This window comes from Pleurodeles waltl, chromosome 7, assembly GCF_031143425.1.
Source record: "Pleurodeles waltl isolate 20211129_DDA chromosome 7, aPleWal1.hap1.20221129, whole genome shotgun sequence".
Taxonomy (NCBI): domain Eukaryota; kingdom Metazoa; phylum Chordata; class Amphibia; order Caudata; family Salamandridae; genus Pleurodeles; species Pleurodeles waltl.
In genome coordinates this window covers 1,124,391,045-1,124,412,984 of record NC_090446.1, presented here as the reverse complement: position 1 = coordinate 1,124,412,984, position 21,940 = coordinate 1,124,391,045, and the positions used below count along the sequence as shown (strand labels likewise).

Here is a 21,940-nt window from a genome sequence, read left to right as displayed (position 1 = left end):
ACATGAAGGAAGTTCCAGACTCAGACTCCAGACTGTGGAATAATGCACAGCATGAGAATTTAGAAAAGATTAATGCTCCAAAACTAACCTATACCCTGGTAGGTATGATCTAAGTAGAAGAACCTGGAAAGACCATCTGCACTGTCATGGTCAGTCCCAGGTCTGTGCTCCATTGTAAAGTCCATACCCTGGAGGGAAATGGACCACCTCAACAGTTAGGGGTTCTCCTCTTATCTACGTCAGCCACCTGAGAGGCTTGTGGTCTGTTTGATATATGAATGAAGCCCCAAATCGTTAGGGGTTGTAGTTGCCTACTTATAAAGGCAACTGGTTGATTCTGACCCAAATCAATCACTTGTAAGAATACTGCCCAAATCCCATGTGCATAAGCATCAGTCTGGATAATAAACGCCTTGCTCAAATCAGGTGTCTTTAAGACAGATACTGGGCACAAGACTTCCTTGAGGTTGTTAAATGTATTTTATTAAGTCCAGCTAACCTTTCTGGGTTGCTTCTTAAAGGTGAGTTCTGTGAGTGTAACAGTATCATCTAGATATGCTTCACTGAAACTTTTCATGCCTTAATGTACTCTGTTCACCAACCTCTGGAAGGTAACAGGCGCATTTTTTAACCTAAAGGGTATCAGTTTGAATTGAAAGTGGCCTTCTGGTGTAGAAAAAGCAGACCTCTCGGCTCCTGGTACGAGGGCTATCTGCGTACCTTTGACCTAATTTCATGTTATTGGCCAAAATGTTGTAACTATGTTGCAACTTATTAATGAGCTCATAAGCTCTTGGTATGGGACGGGCATCAGTCCTGGTCACTGTATTTACACCACAGTAGTCCACACAGAACCTTATTTCAGGTTACCCTCCTTTTGAGTTTGGTTTTGGCACCAATACTTCTGGGCTGGCCCAATGACTATTAGAGGGGTATATCACCCCAAATTTACCATCTTGGCCATGATGCTAGCTTTGACAGCCTCTAAATTGTACTCTTGATAGGCTAGCTGTCACCTATGTACACATCATGGGTATACCATGTTGTCATACTTGGGGTCAATGAGAACAGGCCAGCAAACTGCTCCAGTAACTGATGACTGATGTCCCTTTGTAGCTGGTCTGTGAGGGTAAAGGAGAGAACTACTCCTTCCATTGCGCCATCTTGGGCGGCTGAAGAAAGTAGGTCAGGGAGAGGCTCACTCTCCTCTTTCTCCCATCCAACTGCACCACGAGAATCATGATGTCTGCCCTGTCATGGTGCACATGATGTCTGCCCTGTCATGGTGCAGTTAGAGCCTGTTGACAAAGATGACCCTGTGTGGGTTCCTTAGACTACCAGATAGATGACTTCCTTATTTTTCCAAGATAGGATAAGGCCTAGTCTACATGTCCTGAAGTGCGCTGAGGGCCATAGGCTCTAAAACCCACACCAACTGCCCCGGCTGGTATTCTGTCATACCAGTGCTCAACAAGCTCCTTAGCTAGCCTCAAAGTTTTTGTTTGCCTTCTTCATGTACTCAGCCAATCTCGAGCAAACGCCTTGGGTTTCTTGAGCAGTCTTTCCTAACCCTCTCTTACCAAACTTAAGGGACCCTTCACAGAGTGTCCAAAGAGTAGCCCAAAGGGACTGAAACCTATGACTTTTAGTGGGACCTCCTGGTAGGCACACAACCATGGTAGGAGAACATCCTATCTCCTGATTTTTTAGGCATCAAGATAAACCTGTTTCCAAAGGCTGTCTATGGGTGTAATGGACTAACAATGTTAATACCACCCCAGAAAGGAAGTCCCCCACCAAAGGAAATGGTATCAGGGGAGCCTAGGTCTTGCTTCTTGCCTTGGCACTGGCTTGGCATGTGACACCACAGCAACAAAACTCCCTCTCCTATTCAGCCATCTGTGACCAGTAGAAATAATTGACCAGCCTTTCCCAGGTTGTGGTTTGCCCCAGGTGTCCAGCTAAGGGGATGTCGTGGGCCAGGTTAAGAAGGAGCTCTCTGAATTGTTGGAGGCCACCAGTCTGTGGGCTGTTCTTGGTTTGGGGTCCCTCTTCCAGTATACCTTATAGGTACCACTGGTATCTCCTTGTTCCTATTTGACAGCTAACTGCCGTGGGTCCTGAAGAGTGAGACAAGTCTTTTGTCCCTGGCTTAGGTCCTCTCTGGAAGAACTTCCTGCTCCCTGGAGTCCTGCCAGCTCTAAACATGTCTCCTAGGAAAGAAAGCCTCCTCTTCAGCCACCTAACCCTTCCCCCTTAAGGATGGGCTCCTTCTGGGACTGTGGACTTTTGGAAGGTGGCTTACCACCCTTCCTGCCCCTTCTGTTGGTGCTAGGGACTCAGGGCCACATGTAGCAAAGTCCGATATTGCGACTCGGAAATTGAGAGTTGGTGCAACTCGCAATTTCCGAGTCGCAATATCGGATGAAGAACGGTGTCTCAGACACCGTCTGCGACTCACTATGGGGTCGCAAAGACCCACCTCATTATTATTAATGAGGTGGGTCGCATTTTGCGACCCCATAGCGAGTCCCTGCACTCACAGGGATGGTGGCTTGCTGAAGTCAGCAGACCTCCATGTCTGTGACTGCTTTTTAAATGAAGCAGTTTTTTTTTCATTTTGCAGCCCGTTTTCCTTAAAGGAAAACGAGTTGCAAAATGAAAAAAATTACGAAACCATTTGGTTTCGTTTTTTCAGTGTAGGCAGTGGTCCACTGGACCACTGCCTGCTCTGAAAAAACCTTTTTGCCCACATTCACAAAGGGGAAGGGGTCCCACAGGGACCCCTTCTCTTTTGCGAATGAGTTACCACCAGTGTGACACTGGTGGTAACTGCGAATTGCTATGCGACTGCATTCGCGATCACAAAGCAATTCTGCATTGTGATGCGAGTCGCAAATAGGAAGGGAACACCCCTTCCTATTTGCGAGTCGCATTCACAATTTGCGGATCGGTAACCGACTCGCAAATTGTGAATGAGCATCGCGTTAGGCTGTTTGCATGGCGCAAACTGCGATTTTAGCAGTTTGCACCATGCAAACGGCTTCCTACATCTGGCCCCTAGTCCCTTATTTCAGGCTCCCCTGAATTTCCCTCCGGGGCTTATGTGTTCTTGTGGAACCACACAGCCACACAGGGAGACCCAGCATTGCTGCATGGGCCCTTCTCTATACCAAGGTCAGTTTGCTCAGCATGCATTCCACTGGGATGGCAGGGAAATCAGCTACCTTCTTTAGGCCAGTAACCCCTCACTACTCAAAGTCCACCACAGCCTTGGGATGGGACTTTGTGACATTGTCAGCTGACAATTTGGTACACCTCCTTTGGTCTGGGAAAATCAGCTTAGACATGACCATAGTTACACGGGCACCTGTGTCCCTCAGAGGCTTCAACTCCACCCAGTTGTTTTTTTACTGCTGTCTGCACTTCTCCATACTGGGAGGCCAGTGGGCCAAAGGGTCAATGTTCTCTCCACCCAGGGAAACTAAGGTGACCTCTGTGTATCCCTTGCAATTTCCAGAGACAACACCCATTTCTATACTAGCCATGCCTTTGGGGTGGTAACCATTGGGTGCCTTTTTGGTGAACATTTAGTCACCCAGGGCACAAGAAGGTAGATGAACTCAAAGCACACCCCAGCCTTGGAAGGGTCAACATTATTTCCCAGGAACCCTCTTCGCTTAGAATGGGCTGTGGCTTTGGGCTCCTCCACCCCTCCAGCATCTTTTGGTGACTCTTAGTGAGTGTCTTTCTGCTTATCTTTACTCTCCTCTTTACCCTTAAATGGAAGGGGTTGGGAGGGGTGTTACATTTCTTCTGGTCATCACCCTGGGACTTTTTACGGACCCAAGTGCAAACCGACTCATCAGCCATCTTGCTTAACTCCCTTGGGTTAGACAGCCTGGAATCCATGAGGTGCTTGTGCAATTCTTGGCTTCTGTTTATACTCCTCAGGAGTGAAACCAAACAAATCTAGAAGTGCTGCTTTCACATAGGTGTAGGATTATGCTACCTCATCTTCAAGTGTAAGCAACCTAACTCTCCATCCACTGACCCTAACTCCCAGAGTAGTGTCCCACAGTGTTGTGTATCCACTTTCTTCATCCTAAGAGCTCTCTCATAGGATGTCAGCCACTTATGTCCAGGGGGGATGACATGGATAACTAGGAACAATCCCTTTCAACAATCTGATCTCTTGGGCACTCCGGTCAGATGCCTCAATCCTTTTGTTGTTGCTCCAGTCTCTCTGGGCCTCATGCCTAGCAAAGCCCTTCTTTCTTCAAGGGCCAGATTCTTTTGTACCAGGACCAGGGCTCTTTCTTTCCGATCAGAGCTGTCATCTCCTCTTGCAGTGATCGCCAGCTGCTGAAGGAGCTTCTCACACTGCTAGCTCTGGAGGCCACCGTTGGCCTGGTGTTGGGGCGAGGGCATAATTCCCCCTGCTTCTCCTTCGATGACAGTCCTGCCATCCTCCTTTCACACTGCTTTGGGGTATTTCCTTCTCCAACACTAGTGGAGCTCTGCAGCTTCCTCCCAAGCCTTGAGGGCCCTTGTCCGATCATCCTTCCTTTCTCGAGTCCCTAAGTTGATTTTTCTGTACCTACTCAGTGCCCTCAGCTCATCTCTTAAGGGTAGACAGATTGACCAGTTCTTGTTCCATGGTTTCCTTGCTTAAAGTGACTTTCCAAACTTTTCGAAAACTTCTGGAACTTGTTGAAAACTTTGGGACTGATTTAGAGTTTGGCGGATGGGGTTACTCCATCACAAACGTGACAGAGACCCCTTCTGCCGTATTATGGTTCCATTATATCCTATGGACATGGTAATACAGTAGAAGGGATAGCCATCACATTTGTGTAGGAGTAACCCATCCACAAAACCCTAAATCAGGTCTTGTCACAACTTTTGAAATATTTTTTAAAAGGTCAGCAATTCTTGAAAGCAGTGCCTCTGAAGACTACAGAACTTGATCACCACTTGCAAAACACAAGAACTCCTTTTCAGATGTCACCTTGGGCGGATTCAAACTTTATCAACTGTATGGTACTGCCAGACACAAGTTGGGGATCCCACCGCTAAGCAATAATGTGAAGAAATTGGGTGTATTATCGTGTGATTGTGAGACCTCACTGTGTAATACACTATCAACCCTTCTTAGGACCAGTCAGGCTTTGTTTGTCAAACCTTAGCTCAACCTCGAGTAGCTCTGGCTTTGAGCCACAGCTACCCAGACTGAACTTGTTGTTCAACAAAAGGAACACATGTAAAGCATTTAAACAGCACTAAAACAAATGAAGAAAGAAATATGACTCTCAAGAAAGTGACACCAATTTATAAATAATAGGTTATATATTTATATGAATTTATGGACACCAAAACGAAGACGTTCCAAAGGAGGGTTCTAGAAATATAGTTTTTTAAAGAAACAATAAATCAAGGCATTTCACACAACTACGAGTACCCATTGGCAAATTCAACAAATTTGACAATTAAAAACGTTTTTTTTAAAGTACAACTCTGGTGAATGTGGTTACTGCAACTACTTTGGGCGACCAACTCCAACAGACAGCTAGTCAAGAAGACCAACAAGGTCTGGCAGAAAAAGGATTCTTCAGTCCAGTTTCAGTGTCATTGGTCCTTTACCATTGACTTTAACACCTCCTCCACAGCAGACCTCTATTGTTACCTGTCCTGGGAGCCACTGACAGGTCTCCCCATGCAGGCAGAAGGTTGTCTCATGGCCAGCATCGACAAATGGCCACTGGAAAACTTAGGCAACAGAATGCCAACATTCTAAAAGGGGGATGTGGCAACAAGTTACATTAATTTCAAATTGAGCATCAAGTCCGGCTTAATAGGAGTTGTTTAATACCCTGAAGGACCAACTTTGGGAGTCCCATTCATAAATTAGCACAGCTGAGTTGTCAGCGCGTAACTCTGTATTCGCAAATGGGGCACCAATCTCTCTCACAGTAAGAGCAACATTTGCAAGTTTTTACTGTCAGAACATGAAAAACACACGTTCTACTTTTTAATATACTGCTCCCTGCTTTACACACACACACACACACGTTGATCCGGAAAAGGATTCAGGCTGCAAAATGTGCCTTACCAAGCCAGTCGTATATATAGGGTTATACATGTACCCAATCTTTTCAGGTGTGCTGCTTCCAGCCAAACATATTATGAACACCCTGGTTGCTCACTTAATTCAAAGTATTTTTGGGGAATGGATAGTGTACCTAGTTCACAACGAACAGAAGGAATCTTTTGTGCTTCTTATTCACTGGTGCATGCACACAAACATCCTTGAGGTATATTGTCACCATATTGTTCTCTTTATGCAGCATAACCTCCTAGAGAGTCGTTATCTTTAATTTGGGTCTTTATCGATTTATTTGAAAACCAGAGATCCAGAAGCAGAAGTCTCATGTGTTTTTTCTAGTTTGGTTACCAGGAAATATGCAGTACGCCTTTCTTTGTTAATTCATTCTCTCTGTAACTTTTCTACTGCTTGTTTTTGAAGGAGTTTTTCCATCCACTGTTTTAAGCATGATAGCTCTTTCTTGGTATATCTTCTGTTTTTTTTAACCCTCACAATTTGAGGTTTTTTTTTTTGTTTTACAAATGAATACTGAACTTTATCCAACACAGTTACTGTATCAGAGATGATTGACCTTCATTCTTGTAGGAATCTTCCTATTCTGCCCCCGCTGGTGTTATGCGGCAGGGCTCGCCTTCTTTGAAGTAACTTACTTGATGAGCCTGCCCCATTTAGGGGCTGGGAACTTCATCTGGCCCTGCCTCAACGGGCTGGCAAGGTACACATTTAAGTTGGCTATTCTCCATTGTGTGGCAGCCTTGCATCCCAGCATCTCTACCATTATGCTTTATTTTTTCCTTGGAGGGCGTGTTGAAGTCGAGACATTAGCTCTCATTCTGGCCATGTCAATAACTACTGATTCTGCCACATCACTGACCTTTATATATAATGGATCCTTCAAGGAGTGCTTATATATTGTTTCATCACTTGGAGTTGCAGCTTTACATAACGCTGGCTTTCTAAACACATCCCTACCTTGATCAAGAATGCTCTGAGCATAGGAAAGTATTGACTCTTCCTTTGCAAAAGAGGCTCAAGAAGTAAACAAGCCTGCCACTGTTCTTCCTCCAACTGCACCTCATATTTGTCTGCATCTCTTTAAATCAAATCATTGTAAATTGTGATTTAAAGGCCTCAAATGGTAGGATTCAGCACCCTTCTATAGTGTGTCAATGTTGAGGTCTTGTCATTCTCCATTAGTGTTCCCCCTTGCTCATACATCTCTTCCTCCTCAAAGAAAACTTCCTGTTCCTCCTTCTAGGGTTCAGGTGTAGTCGGTGGCTGTAGTTTGACCTTTTCTTCCTCGTTTCCCTTTTCTGTAACTGGTTTTACAGGAATTCCAAATCCTTTCTGGCATTTGTTGAAAATCGCTCATTTCCTGGAGGATTGCTGCCATTTTGGCTTTGATGGATCTTCTTTGGATCAAAAGCGCTTTCTTTATGGCATCAAATGTGGGGGTTCTCTTTCTCCAGGGTTGGCGTCTCTTTCTTCAACTCCTTCTCTGTCTTGATCATCTTTCATCGTCAAATCTGCATCTGAATGAGGAACCCAGGGTGTTCTTTTTGTTATAACCTCCTCTCGCTCATCCAGGGTTTTGGCGTTTGAGGGTGTCTTTGGGGTCCTCAAATCTGAATGGTTCAACTCGCACTATGTTTCTGCATTGTTACCTCAACATGCCTCTTTTGGTTTCCTTCTCTTGTTGCATTCTTCAGCAGCTCTTCTCTTCACAGCTTGACATCTTCCTCAAAGTCAGACCCTGCTCCTTGCACCACCTCTGTGTCCTCAATGTTTCCCTAACGTTTCCTTAATCTTCTTTTGACAGCTCAAGGTCCCTCAGTGAACGTTGATCTTTCTTCTGTATCTACATCATGGTGTAATGCTGTCACCTCTGATTTTCCCTGGTTTTGAGTGTCTTTGCCTGGAACTCTGTGCACACATTGCAGCCTTCAGCACTGTGATCTATTGGCAAACAGGGGCTGCAGACCATGTGGCTTTTTGTGCAAAATTATGGCAATGGTTGGGGCAGAATATAAAGGGGTTTTTGTCCTTTTCCCTTGATGATTACAGCCCTCTGGGTGCACGTTCTTCAACCGAGCTGCATGGTGCACCTAGTTTGTTCAGTGATTCTCAGTGGTTTTCAGTTGTGTCTCAATGTTGATTTCCTTTTGCATGTTTTTTCATTGTCTACCAGCTGTTCTGTTCAATGGCCCGTCGACTATTCCCCGATTTGTCCTCCACAATCCAAGAGCTTCTGCTTCTGTTTCCTGACCCGCAGGGGGGGGGGGAAAGAAAGAAAAAAAGACTGCAACCATGCACAGGGGCTTCCAGGGGGCAAGTCTGTTTTTACAAGTCGACGGGCATAGCACCAATTGTACTCTTGGGAAAGATGCCCAGGAAAAGAAGAAAAAAAAAACAATGATGAAGAGAAATATCACAGACCCACTTACCAGACCACGGAAAAATGGGAAAAATACACAGTGTTTGAATCCAGAAAACATTCACACTACAAAACTACTTATCTTATTAAGCAATCCATTTTGGGACCTGTATGTTCACTGCTGTCCCATAGCTGTTTGCTCAGTTTGAATAAATGTACACTCTTTGTAACTTCTGCTTTGTCACTGCATGATCATTTGAGCACTGCAACCTTGACTTTAATAATCTGTCTATCTGTATTTAAAATAAACACTTAGGGGGGTCATTGTGACCCCGGCAGTGAATGGTAATGTGGTGGTAGTACCGCCAACAGGCTGGCGGTACATACCGCCACATTATGAGAATGGCTGGTGCAGCCAATCCCCCAGTTCTTCACTCGTACCGCCATGGCGGTATCAGCCGCCGGGCCAGAGATATCAATCTCCAGCCTGGCGGCTGACACAGTACCACCGACGACATTATGAGCTGGCCTGCCACCATGGTTTTCATGGTGTTAGCAATGCCACAAAAACCACGGCTGTAGGCCCTACATGTGACAGGGAACTCCTTCCCTGTCACTGGTAGGCGGATCCCCCACCCTCCCAACACACACCTGACACCCCCCACCCCCTCCATCCAAAGCTCCCCCCATACAAATCCCCTCCACCCTCTCCGATCATCACACACACAGCCCCATACACGCACACACCTGCAGACACGCACCACGCACACACCCAATCACTCACACTGGCATACACGCATACTTCCAGACATGCTTGCACACATTCTTACACTCAATCATACTGACATGCAGACATGCACTCACTTCATCATTCTTACACGCATTCACTCACACGCATACAACCACGCAAACAATGCAACACACACAGACACATTCACACACACACACACATTCATGCACACACTCCCCCACCCTCCCACCCCCTCACCTGTCGGAAGCCCGACTTACCTCAGGGAGGTCTTCCGTCAGGGGATGGGAAGGGGCGCGGCTTACGACAGCAGCGCCCCACCAGCAGGACACCCCGGGCCATATTACTGGTAATAATACAACTGGTGGTGTTCTACTGGCAGGACGGTGCTGGTGGTAGCAGTGCCACCTTTCCACCATATGCCACCATGAACACTGACGGATTTCCGCCCTTCTTGTGGCGGATGTCTGGCAGTACTCATAATATGGCAGCCGGATGGTAGCCATGGTGGCTGCATTTTGGCGGCTGTCACCGCGGCGGTAGGTGGTTTTTAACGCCAATGTCAAAATTACCGCCTTAGTGCCTGATTTAGAGATTGATTGGACAGGTTATTTGGTCTCAACTCTCAACCATGATGGACATTCCTTCCACCTAAGTGCATTATGTTCTATAGTTCGGGCCTCTCTTTGTATGTTCACTCCCAAAGTTTTGGACTGATGCTGCTGATTTCTCAACTCACAGTGCCTTAAAGCCTGTTAACTAGACCTCAGTGCCAATGCTTCGACCTTAAGTATGTATGTTTGATTGACTCATACCCAACTCGTATAAGCTAACTTACTTGTAAATCCTTAGTATATGGTCCTCAGGACCAGTAACTTAGTAGAGTCACCCCAGGGATTGCAGCACTGGTTGTGCCACCCTGAGTGTGAATAAGGTAAAACATGGATCCAGGGTAGTTTTAAACTAGTAACCTGACTGCCATTTAAAGTAATAACAAAGCCCAATCCTCCCTACTCAATATATGTAAGTCATTCCTAAATTAGGCCTATCAAGCCCTATGGCAGGCTGCTGTATATCAGAAAATAGATGTTCCAACAGTAAAACCACACAATTGACCTTTTTACTGTGGAGTAGGCTGGTAATCCTATTAGCGCGTGCAGTTTCAAACTGGCACCTCAGCCTTGATAACTTCTGAATGGGAATATCAAAGTTGATATTGTAAGGTATCAAACACCTTACTACATTATACCCAACTTGATGCTCAAGTCAGAATGAATGTAACTTGTTACAGTGTGCAGTTTTTCCAAAGTTGCCACTTTGTTGTCAAACGTCTCCTGTGCCTGTTCGTTGGTTGCACATGGGGTCTGCCTGTGAGACAACGTATTGCCCTCCTGGGGAGATGTGCAAATAACTCGTAGGAAAGGACACAAAATAAGACTGCAAGTGTGAGCGTTGCTACCTGTATGGCATCCTGCCAGTGAGAAGTGTTAGCTTGGGAGAGGGGCTGCTCTATTGTTTATGCAGACTAGCTGGTACTAGGGACAAAGAGGAGAAACCAGTAGTCAAACCAGTTTTTCAGGTGTGCTTAGCCCCTTTGTTAGCCACACTTCTAGGTTGAGCTAAGGAGCTCTGCACCTATAGGGGGAGGAAGGGGGATGCCACCTTGAGAGGGGGACAGAATAGAGACTTCTGGGATAGCTGGATACTACATTACACAGGAAGTTCTCATCAAGCAGGAATGAAGCTGGTAGCTCACTGGCTAGCGACCGTTACCTCCCCTTAGGGCATTTTCTGGGCATAAGAAAGGACACACCTGGAACCCAGGACTCTGATCTCTTTGGCTTGGTGAAGAGGACAATAAAAAGGAAAGCCCTGCTGCACCAAGGACTCAAAGGAAGAGAGGCTTCACAGAGGTAGACTGCACCGGCTGTACCTGGTGGCTTGCAAAGGAGAAAGTATTAAGCCAGCTGTGTCCTGCTCATAGAGAAGTAACCAAATGCAAGAGATTCCGAGGGTCAGTTGGCTGACCTTTTCACAGCACAGGGGCACAATAGCTCAAGAAATTTGCTGGAGTGAGTTGGTAGCCCAGATTCCAGAGTCACTGCTCCTCGCCACCACGCAGCCCATGGGACCAGGAACTGATGCACAAAAGTTGCCTGAGTGTTCTGGACCCAGTAGAGTTTGGAGTTCAGGTAGATTGCAGAGAAGGCACGTCATCTCCAGAAGAAGAAAACCTCTGTACCAGGTGACTGGTAGCACAGTGACAACTCATCTTCTACCCAGCTCAAGAGGACTTCTAGGGGCATCTACCTATGTAGCCAGGATCACCTCACCAAGCCTGTGGACTGAAGTGTAGCCCCAGTATGACCTCCTACCAACTGCATGGCATAATCAGCATCCTGTATCCCTTGCATCGGGTCCACTCGATAGAAGTCAACGGCAGGGAGCCACTACAACTGTAACTGAAGACTGATTTTTTGGACAAGGTAACTGTTTCTGTGGATCTTGCTGGTCCCCCTGACTGGCTCTCAGCTGACTTGATTGGCTAGCTACCTCTAAGAAACTGCTTTGATACTTAGAAGCTTTTCTCATGAAAAACTTGGGTGTCAATTTTGTAGCACTGGACAATGCTTGTTCGCGGTTAAGTAGAAAATGTTGATTTATTAGACCTGGTAAAAAGGAAGGTAAACTCTAGGTGCCCTTCAAAACAACACTACAGACTGCATCAGAGAACTGTGATCACTGTCAGGAGAGGCACCAGCTCAATCACACGAAATATTTTCTAATTCAAAAATACATAATTTCCCCGATAAGTGAGGTAAACACCCATGACACCTAACACAAATGGAGGGGTGGCATCTATTCTGAGAAGAGCTCTTCCTCCCTAAGCACTCCATTTGTCAACAGTATTGTCAAAAGATCTAGATGCTTGGAACCCTTTTGAGGCAGTCCCCAGAGGAACACTGAATAAATACTTAGCAACCTCTTTCATCAGATACTGACTCTATTTCCTGATACTAACCTTCTTAACCCCTCTATCCAGAGATTCCATTTTCCTCAACGCCCAGCCATTGACCCCCTGGACTATTCCAAAGGGGTGTGGTCACCATATGATAGGGTAGGGATGTTGTGGGCTACCTATCCTGGTGCTGACATGTCCAAGAGGGATGTGCAGTAGCATGAACATCCACGTATTTCATGAAGTGTGATGGCTATGGTAGCCTACATTAGATGCTAAGTCTGTGCTCCTTTGCCTACTACTGCAATGTCCTGTTCCTATGAATGGACAACACCAAACATCTGCACAGTTTGGTACCATCAAATGAAGCTTCCAAGATTTCTTGAAGAGAGGCCAAGGACTCTCAGGGTGAGACAAGTCTCCGTACAACTATACCTTCTCCAAGACAGGAACCCAGAGACCACATATTAAGCACTGCCATCCACACTAGCTGATCTTGCACCATCTTAGCAAAGTGTAACACCACTTCTCAAACTGTTATTTTTTCCACTGCCACATGGAAGTGTTTTCTCTGCTTCTATATCATATCATCTCTTCCCTTTTGGGCCTCCTGCCTTCTGAGCCACCGGTCAGCTTTAAGCATTCCTCTTTATTGTGGGTTGTCTGATCAACATGCTGCAACATCTGTGGCCCTATGGCATTGCAAGACTGCTCCTTCTGCAATGGGATGTTTCTCTTACCTCTTACAGCGTCCCAGGGACTAAGCTCTGCTGGTGGCACTCTAATTAGACTCTATAGTTGTTTGGACACTGTACACAACGTAGAGGACATGCCCACCCAAACAAAAATGTCCATACCTGATTTATCGCATCTGATATTCTGTTTCTTGATTTTGGCCCTAGCTTCGCACTAATCTAGTGTGTGCACAAAGGCCTAAGCCTATCCCTTGAAAATAACATGGCCCTGTACCTGTCCTGTTACTTGAAGTGTTCCCTTATTGATTGGTTGTCTGTCTCTGCCATGGATTTAGTACATAAGTGGCAGAAGTGTACTGTTTTTGTGAATCCTTAGTTGGGGCAGGACCATTTTAGCTGTCACTGGAGTGGAGACCGTCTTGTGTGACGTCCCACTTTTATGCACTGGCCGACATCCTATCACTAACACCCCAAGTGTGTGCTGTGCATGTTTTTAGCTTGCACGGTCCAGGTATTGTGTGCATGAGTGAGCCTCTGGGATCCGTTTTGGATGTCCATGGCCTGGCCTTGTGCAAAAGATGAAGGTTAGGCTGTTTTCCCAGATAGTCAAAGTCTATTGCTAACAATCTTCAAGCTGACCTAGATACTAAAGTGGGGAGAGAAGAGACAAGGCTTCTTTAGAACTTCAAGGAGGCATTTTGCTGAGGGTCTGCTGTATAGTCTTCATGCAGTACTTGGTAAGTGGTGTGGTTGAACGGTGGGGCTGCAATCTCAGTTTTTCAAGTTGAAAGGGGCCCCTTAGATGAGGCCAGATGTTTGTCCTTCCCTTGATCTTGTTCATTGTGCTGATGAAAGTCAGGTTCAGAAACCTCACACCTCTTTGTGCCTCTTTTGTGGCCCCCAAGATGGAGACTACTCTGCTCTGATGAGCCTCACTCTACACAAAGGATGTCATTCTGAACTTAAATATCTGGGGATTGTAATTTAAGAAACACAGAAGAAGTTATAAGAGCCAGTTATGACACAGCAATATCTGCCCTCGCTGATCACATCACTTGCTGGATCTCTTCCCCCCCCCCATCTTGAGCTGGCTGCATTTTGCTGATAAAATGGTGATACTGGCTACATTTTATACCCTTTTTTAACATACTCCCATTACTGCGGTGCTTTTTTTTCAAACCTTCAAAACCCAGTTAATACATTTGGCAAGGGTGGATAAACAACCCTGTTTACAATGGGACGTTCCTGCATTGCCATTCTTGCAGGGCAGCTTTGAAGCACCAGTTATGGAGCTATATTACTTGTGCGCCCAGTCTCACTATGCCATCCATTGGTACAAGCCCACCCCATTCCTACCACACCTGGAAGTGGACCAGGGATATATGCCCCCATCCCTATTTCCTCATTCCTAGGCTCTCTTCCACAACATCAACAGTTGACAAATTCACGGTGGCCTGCATCTTGAATGCCTGGTGACACCTGGCCCGCAAACTAGGCAAAGTACTCGTACTCTCCACTCATACCGCTTTCTTACCAACCACTCCTACCAGTTACTCACAAGAATGCCTGCAGGCAACTCCTACAGAAATGCAGATGTAAAAGTTGGGGACACTTATACTGGGAAGGAACCGTCATCTCCCATGCTGGCTTCTTTGGAGGCGAACCACCATCCCCGTTAGATATTTTCCTATACATGAGATTATGCTGCAATGTTAAAGACATCACTTCAGGCCTCCCCAATGAACCCCCCCACATTTAATACTCTCCACACTATGCAACAAGTGGACAACACACGACATGTGGTCTCCCTGTTATAATATACAGCGCAAGCTGAACTCCCTTATACTGGGGGACCTGCTTGCATGCAATGGGAGGCAGACATTGGGGCTGTCCTAACAGACAAATAGTGGACATACTGCTGTGTGCAAACTGGCGGGCTCGCCCCTAGCAGGCGACTTTGTATCATTCAATATACGTTTTTACACAAACTCTACTACACTTCCTATAGGCTCTATCGGTATCGTCTCCCCTTGATGACAAGTGAGCCAGATGCTGAAAGGCTGTGGCCAATTTTATTCATCTTGCCTGGGCATGTGGCCCGATACAGGCATCCTGGTGTGAGGTGTTTGTCGCCATGAGCGACATGCATGGAGGCAGTGACATCTAACCCAATTTTGGCGCTCCTAGGGCACACAGGGGAGCTTGACACTGACTTTAGAGAATATGTGGCTCTGGCTCTTTTATTAGCTCAGCACAAGGTAGCCTGTTGCTGGGGCCGTGGGCGATCTTACATATTGCAATGAACAATTATCTCTGAATGCTGAACTGCTTCCCCCTTGTTCCAGACCTAATGATATTTAGGCTCCCCTATGTAACTAATTGTTATTACAGGCTCCATTACAAGACGCAGAGACAGAGCATGTGGGTGGGACGCAATCCACAGCATCTGAGTAGACTAGCGCCTTGCCTCCCCTAATGGTTATATGTCAATATAAGGTAAAACAGTTGTTGAATATGAAAGAGGAGGATTTGTATCTTATAATGTGATGTACAAGAGGCTGCTGCTGGAGTTTCTCCTGCTTTGGCTGATGGTACGAACGGGAGGGATGGTGGGGTGATGATTACGATATGCATGTAATGAACTTACAGCACCAAATATATTGTGTTTTATAGCTGCATGTTATTGTTGATTACTTTAAACCAATTTGAAAAAACTGTGTCTGGAGAGCAGCCTGGAAAGGACATTTTTTTAAAACAGAGTTTGAATTGGTTGAATTGGTTTTCTGTTAAAGTACAGACAGTGGATCAATATTTACTGTCTGCTTTTACTGTATACAACTGGAACCCACAGACACGCTTGTTGTTTCAGTACCAAGTTTTCTACGACCAGAGAAGGGAATGTTCTGCAGAAAACTCAGAGGACTGCTGTGCAACCAGAACTGGTGCCCAGGGGTGAGCGGTGCCTTGCTGGAAGCTGTTCATTCATCTAACTTGAGGTACCTAGAAGACAACCTACTGGCTAAAAGAGAGAAGGAGCCTACCAACCCAGCATAATATGATGGCCCAGGTAGTGCCAAAAGCAGTGAAAGCCTGGAGCTATTTGTGTTTATCAGACGAAGGTGAACAGAGGACAGCAACTGTATGTTCGAGGAGGTGGCTTGGCAGGCATCAGGCTCTGTGTGGAGGTTACTATCGGGAACTGTGGTATCAATACTGCACACTGAGCATACTAAAGGATGGTAATCTGTACTGAATCTTGATTTGTGCTAATAAAACATTCCAACCCAGAGATGAGAACCGCCAACATTAGAGGGAGAGTGGAACCTGGGTTGGGAAGAGGAGTGGATAACAGATCGCGTCGCAGTTGCCCCGACACCCAGTTCACTTAATTGTGCCTATTCACTATTATTTGTGTGTAATAAAGGACTTTTCTTTTATTAAGTAAAGCCTTGGGATAGGCAATCAGTTCTTGAGCTACAAGTTGATTATTGAGTAATGTGTGGAAGCACCCTCACACAATCTCACTGGGAAGTCTGTGACTTCTCGCCATGGGTACCACAGTCAAGGGCTGAAGGAGTTGTAGTTGGACCAGTTTGCAGAGCCACAGTAGAATGGACCTCTTAACAGAGGCAAATGATCCAACTCCCACATTTGAGGCCCGGTAGTCCCTGCTTACCCTGTGGACCCTGAATGGGGTCTGACAGATATTATCTTCAAGGAGGATGCACATTTTCCTCCTACATTCAATATTAGAATTGAAAACTCTACCAGCCCCCCCCCCCCCGAGGTGCTATGCTGTCTGTTCTTTTTCCAATGTTCCGGATGCCCATCTCTAGCCGGGCCCAATCTTTACCCAAGAAAGAAACAAAATAGAAGCTTGTTTGCTTCCGAACACTCCGACACCTCCAAACACTGGCAACAGTTTCATTCTTAGTTCAACAGCTTGTTTCTGCACGACCCACTCACCAATTGTAAGTCTTCATATAGGTCTCACCCTTACACACAGAGGGAAGCGAACAGGCAACCAAGGACAGCCCTGCTTTTTCTCTGCACCATACTCTGTCCTTCTCACCCACAGAGAAATATTTTCCACAGGAATAAAACGATGGTATTAGGCTAAGGAGAGAAAAGTCACCATAGAATTTTATCTGAAACATTTAAGAAGGAATAGAAATATAGTGAGACATTTAAACTCACAGTCCCAAATCTTAAGGGGAGTCAGAATGGCGTTTTGAGAAACCTGAAGATTTTCTTACAGGCCAGTGTATCCAATGTCTGTTGTTGGGTTGGGACAGTTATCAGTCACATGGCCAATATATGACAGTGTTCCAGGCCAAAAAGCCCTTCAGAAAAAGGTGGCCCATTGGGTAGCTTCCAATTTCTAACCAACCTGTTCCCCTCTTGATTTTCATTAGCATATCTTGGGAAATTACAGCATACCCACAGTTTTTACCTGAACTCACCTGCCAGGGGAGGTCCAATAAGGATAGCGATGCTTTCTAGGGTTGTGAAAAGTCCAAAAGCACTTGGGAAGCGCTCCATGCCCACAATGTCCATGAGAACCTGGAACACCAATGAGCCGACGAAGCTTATAGAGACACTGTATACCACACAGAAGAGGACCAAAGCAGCATAGCTAGCCCAAAGCCCAGCTATCACATTGCTTGCTCCATTAACCATCAGAGCTATGCAAAAGAGGTAGAAGAGCTGGTCCTTAAAGAAGGCCATCTGTGAGATGATCCCAGCCACTGGGCGCACAAAGATGTTGATGAAGCCAATGATGCCAAGCAGCATGGCTGCTTTGCTCTCCTCAATCCCACTAGCAGTAGCATATGGCACCAGGTAGACCAACAGCACAAAGCCAAGTACCATAAAGATATTGCCAATGGTATAGATGCGATATTGCTTGTTGTGACACAGGAGATCAAAGGCCATGTATTTTTGTAGTGTCCGACTGCAGGATGACATGCTGATCCAAAAGCAGGAGGCAGAGGCCAGTGGCGGGCTGAGATTTTCGTTCTGAATGGACTCCGGGGTGGGATGTGTGCTGGCCCTTGGTGAAGAAGGCTGGGAGCTGATGGGCCTCATCACAGCCCCACAGACACAGCAGTTGAGCAACGTTCCACCAAAGATGAGAAATGTCCCCCGCCATCCCACAAGATCCAGCAGGTACTGGGACATCAGTGGCCACACTGCCATTCCGATGGAGGCGCCCATAGAGGCCAAGGAATTGGCAAGGGTTCGATGGCGTACAAAGTAATAGCCCAGAACAGTGATGGCTGCTTGAAATGAGAGGCAAAGCCCCAGCCCTTATGAGAGAAAGAGACATAGAACACAAAATATTAGGACTGGCTTTCATGTGTAAAAGACGGTGGTTGTAATATACAGAAAGGTATGCAAGAGGAATTCAAGATGAAGAATAGGATGATGGAGACAGAGAAAATGTATGGTGTGGGGTCAGAAGCTGATATATGGGGGTTCCTTGTGTAATTTGTGGTAGGAATTGGTATTGGGTTTGTTTGAGACCCTAAAGCTGTGCATATTAGGGAATGGGAGGCCTGAGTTCTTGAGGTATGTACTGTAGTTAAGAGGGCATGAGAGAGCTAAAGGGAGGGGAACCTTGCTGCAAAATACAGTAGTAGTTGGTTTAGGCAGTAGAACTGGGAGTCTTAACAGCTAGTAATGAGGCATAATTCTACATGAGCAGTTGTGAGGATGGCACCAAGCTCATGTTCCACTCATGTCCAGCTATGTGTCAGACTAAGCTAAAGATTTCCAGCTGGAAAAAGCAGAGGTGTGTGGCAATGACTATAACCCATCTGTAGTAGGGAATACCGTTTGAGGATATGGCTGCTATCTGCTCTAAGTAACTCGCTCATGGAATTGACAGCCATTAGTGGTTACTCACATGCCACCTACATACCAACTAGCAAGCAATAGATGGCCCAGGAACTACAACCCCTAGCCATCTCCCAAGCAATTGTGTCTTTTGAAGATGAGCAGCTCGGAACAGAACATCTCAGGGAATCTGTGTGCTAGTGAAGGGCAAGGTCTGAAGTCCTTAGGTCCCTTTGGATGAGATCCTTCTTGGCAGGTCAAGAACCCTAGTCATCCCTCTCTTCTGCGGATGCTCCACTCTCTTCAGAAGACAAGACTAACTGGTAGGTTGCTCTCATACGCTATCATGCACATGTGGTCAGCCCAATAGACTGCAGACATTGCCCCCTAGTCTTACAAGAACACATTAACTCAACAAATCTGGCAGCATTCTACCTTTCTGAAAGGGACTGTTAAGATTCCACCCAGATCTCCAAACACATGGCTTGCCTGGCGCTAAGTAAGTAATGCAGAGGTAGTAAGGTAACTTTAGGGCCTCAGATCCATGTGATACCACAGTAAAATAGCAAATTATCAGTAATAAGAATCTCTGGTACAGCTCATACTCATGTGAGTGCAGGTAAAGCCCTCCCTCCTGTCAAGTAAATTGCTAGGTGCGGACGTTATGCATCCATCTCGCCTATATTTTTCTGTGTGGCGATTTCAACCCCAACAGCAGAGTCTCCGCACACAAAGGTATTACTTTTTAATCGTAAATGTGGGAGGGACACAGGGGAGTGGCTGGAAAATAGGGAATACTTATAAGTAAAGGGGTGCTGTTAAGGGAGGATTGAGGAGGGGTTTATAGAGGGCCCAGAAGAGATTTAGGGAGGGACAGCAACACATTTCTACAGGTACTGTATCCAAAATGGGACCTATTTCAGAGCTGGAGTAAGTCTAGCACCACACATTGCCAGACATTGGTATTGCAACTCCTTCCCTTATGAAATATTGGATTCAGGCACTTAAAATAAACACCCATGGAAAATAATGTAAAAGGTACATCATTTTAACTAGTTAAACTAAACATAATTTAATGCTAAAAAATAATTAATAAAAATAGTACACACTTTTAATGTCATTAAATTAGAGCATTTTAATACTCTTTTTATGTTAAAAAATAATGTATATAATTAAACTACTTTTGATACATTCTGTACATCACTTTTAATAATTATTGATTCAGTTTTTTTAATTCATGAAATGTCTTTTTTAATTTAAACTTCAGAAAAACAATTTGAATTTGAATTCTGTTTACTTTAAAAATGTAATTCACAATTAAGTAAGTGATATGGCAATTTAGTTATTTATAAGAAATATATAAAAATTAATTTACTTTAATGTCTCAAACGACATTTGTATTTTTTTTTCAAAATGTAATAAACATTTTACATTTTCCCTATAACACAGGCAGACTCTGCAGTTGGACCGGAGATCTGCCTATGATGAGGTACAGGGGAAATGTAAAGTTTATTAAAAAACAATACATACATATGTATACATGAAATGTATATATATAAATATCTGGCTCCTTGAACACACGGACTTGAATGCACTGACTGTGCCTTTGTTGTTGTCCGTTTACTGAATACATTTCTGCAATTTATATCCTTGGAGTGCCGCGACTTCCTTTACAAGTGTTCAAGGAGCCAGATTTTGTATGCAGCAGAGCACCTCATAGCGCTACTTTCGGCACCGCTGCTGTTCTGGAGCCCGCAGGCAGTACGCTGTGAGTTTGTTTTGATATATAAATAATTAACTTTTTTTTACAGAAAGGAATGAATGGTTCCAGGCGTCCTCATGACCACCAGTGGTGCTCGGTTGGGGACAACTCCACTTGGGGGTCATCAAAATAACTCTGCTTCTCCTCCTCACATCAACGGATGAGGCAGCACTTCAATGCCTGGTTCCAAACTCCTTTACTGTACATTGTAATTGCATTTATATAGCGCTTACTACGCCTGATGAAGTGTTGGATTGCTTCATGTCAGAAGCACACTGCCCCGGAATCCAAGGTTAGTGGGAGCTTTCAACCAAGTCATTCCATACAGTCATTCCAGTTTCTGTATAGAGGACTACATTAATTAGTGGAGGTTATTTGTGATCATTATTGGGGAGTATATGAGCTCATGCAGATGGTTGGTGGGATTCATAGACGAGTTAAAGGAAATTAGGTATTGTTAGCACAGGTAGGACTTTGAGAAGAGGAGAGGTTGTGATATAGTAAATGAGTTGTGAGCAATTTGCAGAAATGCCATAATAGAGAACAAGGCAAAAATGCATGCGTAGTATTTCTGCTCAGAGAGAAAGAAGACATGAGGAGGTTGGAAGGGAAGAAGAGGGACATTTGAAAGAAAAAAGGAGGGGAAAAAAAGGAGGTGACGATTAATGGTATCTGGTCGCATGTTTATATATTAATTATATTCATTCACATATGCCATTACCAAATAGAGGTGTCACTGTGTTGTTTATTATAACCCGGTACACAAAAAATGATACATTTTACAGGTTGATAAAGTCAGAATATTGGTTTGCTTGGAAAGATACTCTTTACATTAAAATGTTTGTTGAATCAAAGCCTCGTATTCAGGATCCCATTGTAGATGGCAGGGAATCAATATCTTGTTCACTATACAACAGTACAACAAACACCAATGAAGGAGCAATGTAATCACACCGCCATCACAGAACATCATTACTTTACAAGAATGTGTTGGATATCATGGTAAATATCTACTTATTCCTTAATCAATGTATAAGAAATTGTGAGCTTCAATGGCGTCCTGTATCGTGAACAAGGCAGTGCAGTACAATCGAAACGCCCAGCAACCTTGATCAAAAGCATACCCTTTGGGGAATTATGCAAGGCCAGAACAATTTGCAGCACTGAAGCTGAAAATCAGCTGATTGAAGAAGAGATGGAAAATAGATTCAAGGAGAGAGGTTACACCAAACAGATTGAAAAGACAATGTCCACTAGGGCAAGGGGCTGTAAGAGAGAAAATGCTCTTTTTTTGGTACTAAACAGAGGGAAAAGGGAAACAAAGGACATAAGTTTATCACAACAAATGTTTTACGTTATATAAAGGCGAGGCCTGCAGTAACTAAACACTGGCATTTGATTAGAAGTGATCCAGTAAATGGCCAGGAGGTTTCAAAATGCCCTTCAATCCATTTTAGA

The 21,940-nt window shown here is 44.9% G+C and overlaps 1 protein-coding gene across 2 annotated transcripts in view; it reads right to left on the bottom strand.

The window, feature by feature from the left end:
* The window catches only part of LOC138245992 (monocarboxylate transporter 6-like), a 154,934-nt gene that overhangs the window by 26,587 nt on the left and 106,407 nt on the right, over window positions 1–21,940 (bottom strand). The window contains exon 4 of one of the 2 annotated variants that reach the window (XM_069200120.1): window positions 17,336–18,191. In XM_069200120.1, the coding sequence (XP_069056221.1) occupies window positions 17,336–18,191 (856 nt within the window). The remainder of the gene's footprint in view (window positions 1–17,335; window positions 18,192–21,940) is intronic. The other variant, XM_069200119.1, reaches the window with a different exon arrangement.